Source organism: Vigna umbellata, chromosome 3 (genome assembly GCF_029865625.1).
Source record: "Vigna umbellata cultivar VRB3 chromosome 3, Vumbellata_1.0, whole genome shotgun sequence".
In the NCBI taxonomy this organism is placed as follows: domain Eukaryota; kingdom Viridiplantae; phylum Streptophyta; class Magnoliopsida; order Fabales; family Fabaceae; genus Vigna; species Vigna umbellata.
This window is the reverse complement of record NC_142167.1, coordinates 54,113,990-54,120,063: the sequence shown is the minus strand read 5'-3', so window position 1 is coordinate 54,120,063 and position 6,074 is coordinate 54,113,990. Positions and strand designations below refer to the sequence as shown.

Here is a 6,074-nt window from a genome sequence, read left to right as displayed (position 1 = left end):
TTTTTATCACATGATAAAATAGGTACTTAATTTTAGTCATAACCATGTTTTTGCATAAATTCTAGTGTCAAGGATACCAATTTGATCTTTTGGATAGGTCTAAGGTGCACCAAAATCAAAAAAATAAGTTATTTGGTATAATGCTGAACGACCCTGTGTGGCGCCGAGCGCTATCAAACCCAAGAGCCACTGGGCTCCAGGACACTAAGCGCCACTTTAGGCGCTGAGTATCACAAAAGCTAGTGACCTCTCTGACTTTTGGGTGTTGAGTGGTAAAATTGGACACTGAGCGACACTTCTCCTCTACAAGTATGGGTAGTTTTGTGTACTGGAGCTAAGTGGTAGGTCTGGGAACTAAGGGCGTTATTACTTTGGTGTTTCGTGTTCTCTAAGTTTTTTATTACAATTTTGTTATTATCTGTCTTTTGAGTTTTCCTTTAAGTTTTATGATGTTTTATAATGTTGATTTGGGTTGGAATAGTTTATGCATATTAGTTATAATGATGTGGAATTTGTATATGATTATGGTTAATAAAATATGGTGTTATGTATGATACTTGTTAATGTGATATTCTGATGATGATGAAAGTGTATTTGGTTTAAGTATGTGGTGAAAGAAATTTCATGGAAAATATCCTTGTGTTATGCTTGTAAGTGGTTTGAAATGGAAGAATGTTTCTGACGCTCCAATAGTCATCCAACCTCAAGTAGAGAAGAGTGGTTATGTCGTGAGGAGTAGTAAGAGATCCTTAGCCTAGGGTCAGTTTGACCCTAGGTGTTTGACGGATTAACCTTGTATGGTAGTTTATGTGGTATGTTGTTTCACCACACATGTGCAGGTTCGACACCAATACATGTATCCGGATGGTCAAAGGGAGAGATTATTTATATATTTTGGTTTTTCTTGATGTGAAAGTTGATATGCTTATTTCTGTATTGTTTGATTGAAATAATAATTGTGATATTATGGTTTTAAGATGTATGAATGCTCTTTTGATACTTTAGCTCACTGTGTGCTTGTTTTCTCTTTTGCAATGATCACTTTAATGGTATGAGCTTAGGAGAAAATGTCTCTGGTGAATAGGTGCTAAAAAAAGATGAAATTGAGACGTAAAGTAGGATGTTGAGATTTAGTTTCTTTCCTCTAGTAAAAATCTTTTACAGTCTTGGATCAGTATAATATCTTATAATCATTTAGGATTTTGGATATCTTTTGTTATTATAAGTCATATATATTTATAATAACGTCTTATAAGTTTTTTTTAGTTAACTATTTGTAATAAGATATGACAAATTGCATGCTATAAAAAATTAGAATGTTACTGTGAAGGATAAATTTCAAGGTAGATTTGATAAATTATATTTAGAAAATTTTTGTAAAGGAGAATAATGAAAACTAACTTTACGATCCATATTGCATTTTTCCATCATTATACATTTATTTAAATAATTGACATTAATTGTAAATTAAAATATTATAATAAATTATCAATTATTGAATTAGTTAACTTCCGACAAAGAATAATTAATTAACGTTTTCATAATAAAATAACTAATTTATATTAATACATATTATTATGCATCATCATCAAGTCTATATAAAATAATAATTTGTTTTGAATTTCTTTAAAAAAAATCTATTGGGACAAAACTGATTGTGGATTGTTTAAAAATAATGTGACACAATTACTCTGGTTTTACATTTTTCAGTCATTTGAGTTAATCCCGGTGATGTCCTAAAAAGAACCAACTACAAAAACAAAGTAATTCAAGCCTTTATTTGAAACAACAAATGCAACCCAAGAAAAAAACTAAAAACACCGTTTATTGTCAGACTTTCTAATTTGCTTTGCTCTATCAGTCTTTTGCATAAATTCCTGAACTAGTTGTTCTATATCAATTAACCAAGGGAGGTGGAACAAAGAGAAGCCACCAAAACCACCTTGTCTCAACTCTGAAGAGTATATGTATCTGCTAAAATGCACTCTTTGCACTCCAACTAGATTCATTATCCACAAGGAATTGAAGCTTCTTCCTCCGGTAACTGCTATCATAACTTACAAGTTCTTAACTCTTTTTGCTGGAAGTAATAGGTACCTTTTAAGTGCAAGGATAAGCACCCAAGTAGTAGCTGAGATCTTCTCCTTGATCATTAAGAGAAGTGCTGAGCTCAAAACAGTTTTTAAGATCTGAGCTTCCAATCCTTTAAAATATCCCACTATCCCCTCCCTTTTCCATATTCCATAGAGAACACTAGACACTGTTTTCTGTGATTTTATCTTATTTTTGGAGTTTGCTTCATCTGAGTCAGCAGCTTGAATGATGACTTTGCACCTATAAGCAGAAAGAGATATTAGAAGTGCCCCCTATAAACTAAGTCCAGAAATAAAAAACCAGTTGGAAGTTACAACTAAATACCTGATAGCTGGATATGTAAGACATGTAGCAATGCTCTTTGAAATTGCACCTAAAAGAAAGGCCATAAATGCAGAAAGGGATTCAGGAGATGATCCTTTTTCAGCTTTACTTTGTTTATTCTTCAGTGCTCGCTGTTTCAGCTGATCAAACACGGTATACTGTAGCACAAGGTAGTTTCAAATTAAAATCTTTTGGTCTCTGACCAAGCATGCCAAATATAACTTTATATATTAAGCATACAAACATGATACAGAATTCCAGATGGCACAAACTGCAGCTTGACCTACCTGAATTGCAGGGTTTGATGTCAACAGCAAGGAAATACTGAGGCCATCAAATGCGTCACTCCAAGTTCCTTCGGTAAGGGTTTTCAGTAGCCCTTTAGACTTTCCAAATGCACTTGTCTGCATCCTAGAGGAGGCTGTGTCCAGGGGCTAGAAGTAATCAATGAGGTATGCTTAGTAATAAAATTAAGTTTGATATAGGCAGATAGTAACAAAATAGACATCTATGATTTATTAGCCAGTCCATAGTTAACTGTGGATGATTAACCAACAATTGTAGTAGGTTAAGCATTGAAAACTTAATTAGATTTTTATGTATAGTTTGATCAAATATGTTTTATTCCAGAGATGCACTACATTCTCTCATTCTTGTTCCGTGTTCAAACTAAGAATCATCAAAAATACCCTCAAGCAACAAGACATAGCCATAAAAGACTTCAATCAAAATTTTGTCATGAAGATAATGAAAATTTGGTACTATAGTGTCCTGCTCCAAAAACCATAGAAGTGATTTTGATTTTTAAATACACAGTTAAACTAGGAAAAGCTAGTGCTGCCTCACCTGAGTCGCAATGGCAGTGCAAGCCCCAGCTGCAGCAGCAATAACTAAGTTTGCTTTCGTTCCAATGGATTTATAACCACTTTTATCTAGATATAGTCTTTTAAAATAACTGTATCCATAGAAGTAGACAAACTGCGAAATGAAGGATTGAAGATTCTTTGTTCCAAGGCCCTGGTAAAGTGAAAGCACCTGACCGTTAGATATTGCCTCCAATAATACATCAGTGAGATTCCTGCAAATGTAAAGACAATTAAAATGAAAGTAAGTATACATACCCAAGAGATACATTCTCTTGGCTAATTTTGACACACAATGGCCAAGAGCTAAGATCAATCCCCCACTCAACCTGCACACTCAACCCAAGAAATTCCAATGTTACAAAATGATACTTTGATGCAAATGCAATTTGATACACTACATGCAGAATAGTTTTATCATTTGTAAAATAAGAATGCATAACAGTTCCCTGTTTAATTCCTTTAAAGAAAGATAAAATGTAAGAGTCTCAAAATGAAAAATTAAACTATTAAGCAGACTAAACGACTTGATAGGTTCGAATAAGACTTCCAGTATTCATAATTGAAAGCTAAAGGGTCTAATTAGTCCAATACACAGGGAACAAGTTTTAAACATCAGAAATGAGTTCAAGGGACAAGCTCTTTCAGATGTTATTAAAGACAAACAAATTTTAAAAAACAGAAAGCTATTTATTGGAGTTAAAAGATGAAGAAACACAAGCTGATTAGATTCTGTTATGTTTGTTTGGCTGTAGATAGGCGTTTTAGTTAGTTATTGCAGATATATAAGTTTGTTATTAGCTCCTTCCTGCTGCTATAAAGAGACTCCCCTTATATTTCAAACATAGTGCATTTTTCAATCACAAAAGGTGTTATTGGGTTTCTTGCTGTTTTCTCTTATAATAGGGTATAAGTTTTTCAATAGTATTTTATCTTTTCTGTGCTTCTCTTACCCATCAAATACCGCAGAGACTGAGATTAGTCAATCAGCCACCGACAACCAGTGCCTCCGTTCCGTTCATTCAATACTAATTTTGAAAACAGTAAGCAAAAATGGCCAATTAATCCGACTTAGGGGGTTTATACATTCTAGAATCTTCAAATCTCAAACAGTAAATAATCATTGTTGGGTGATCCGGATACCTTGGAAAGTCCATCCCAAAGAATTGAGAAGCGCAACCAGACAGAGAAAACTAGAATTACAATACCCCCAAGCTAAAAAGAATACATCTTTCAAGATCAACGATAATTTATCCAGACTCCAAAGCAAATACTTGAAAAGGGCAGGGAAATTACGCATGTCTTTGATCACCATCTCCTCAACATGAGTATATTCACATTTAATAGAACCTTTTACTACGCAAATTTCCCAAGGTGAAATTTCTATTCTAATTGAAGATCAGCATCAAAAGTTTTGTCTTCAAAATAAACCCAAGCTAAGAAATTACATCTTTCATCGTTGATCACCATCTCCCGAACACAACACTACAAGACAAAGTCCCGATCCAGAACACCCAATTCTGGGGGGAACACAGAGAAACCATTTACGATCACCCCATGAAGAAGGGGTGAGCGGGAACATGAAGAAATTGAAATTCAATTAACAATAAGAAGAGAATAGAAAAAGAAAAAGGGTAGGCATAAAAGAACCTGTATCTTGTGCGACCATGGGAACGAGCATCGGCTTGGTACTTGGTCTTGCAGGTGTCAAGTGGGTAGAGAATAGTGGTGCTGATGAGTGACCCTATGGCCCCAGAAGTGGCCTCTGCTAATGACTCCAGATCCACGTTCATCTTCCTCCTGGGTAGGTTGTTGGAGAATAGAGGGTATGTGTATATTTTATGACAGTAACAACAATATTATATATAATGTAGAAATTTAGTATAAGACAGGGAACAAAAACGGATGCTACAGAGAGAAAATAAAGAGGAAATGGAAAAGGAAAAGATGGTTTATAGGAACTAATAAAGAAGGGTGAGAAGGTCGTGGAAGGGCAACACCACCTAACGTAGTGAAAACATTTTATAGGGTTCCACGAAACCAATGGACAGAACAAAAACGTGAGTGGCGTGCTACGTTGTGTTACGTTATAGAACCATGCTATCTACCAAAGTAAGTCCGTGTAGAACTAGCGCGTTATTGTGTGCATGCTTCTTGCTTGACTAAACGGTGTTTTCAACAAATAAAAGACACACTGTGTATATCCGACCCATGTGGATAAATACGGGGTGAAAAAGACACTACCGTGACGCATACAGATACATAATGGTAACACTGTTTTTTTAATAAAAGGCATTAAAATAGGATTAGGGTTCATTTTTAGTGAATGATTGAATAAATTGTTAGTGTATTAAGGAATGTATGATTATTATAATAGTATAATATCTTCTCTAATTATATTTCTGACTAACAAACAAATTTTATTTTTGGTAGGAATCAAAAAAAATTAATTATAATTTTAGTCTTGGGAATGGAATTGGCAGGAATATTAATTTTTACTTATTGCTTTAATGATTATTTATGGGTTTAGTAACTCTCGTGTAATTTGATTAGGGTGGTGGGCCAAGCTGATCGTCTTGCAGGTCCGCTGGAAAAAACGCGGCAGAGTGATGTTTGGGTGTTGCTACCTCCACTACCACACCTTTCTCTCTTCACCTCTCCAATTTTTTTTAATTTCAATTATATCTTCAGATTAAAATTTTTTGTTTTTATTATTTTAATTTATTTCAAACCTAGTTATCCTACTTTACTCCCTGCACCCAATATTTTCATCTCTCATTTTCGTTTAACAAT

General features: G+C 34.3%; 1 protein-coding gene across 1 annotated transcript; it reads right to left on the bottom strand.

Moving 5' to 3' along the window:
* Positions 1-1,751: 1,751 nt before the first annotated feature.
* Positions 1,752-5,348, bottom strand: LOC124833415 (peroxisomal adenine nucleotide carrier 1). The gene is made up of 5 exons (XM_047307902.2): positions 4,932-5,348; positions 3,265-3,496; positions 2,706-2,852; positions 2,419-2,576; positions 1,752-2,334 (listed from the first exon to the last, which is right to left on the bottom strand). Exons 1-5 carry the CDS (start codon positions 5,072-5,074, stop codon positions 2,058-2,060), a joined length of 957 nt encoding a protein of 318 aa, XP_047163858.1. The 5' UTR covers positions 5,075-5,348; the 3' UTR covers positions 1,752-2,057.
* Positions 5,349-6,074: the final 726 nt, after the last annotated feature.

Coding starts and splice junctions, on each gene's coding strand:
- LOC124833415 (XM_047307902.2), bottom strand. CDS start 5,074: ATGAACGTGGATCTGGAGTCATTAGCAGAGGCCACTTCTGGGGCCATA. Junction 3,497..4,931: donor CATGGTCGCACAAGATACAG/GTTCTTTTATGC, acceptor TTACATTTGCAG/GAATCTCACTGATGTATTAT. Junction 2,335..2,418: donor CTTACATATCCAGCTATCAG/GTATTTAGTTGT, acceptor TTCTGCTTATAG/GTGCAAAGTCATCATTCAAG.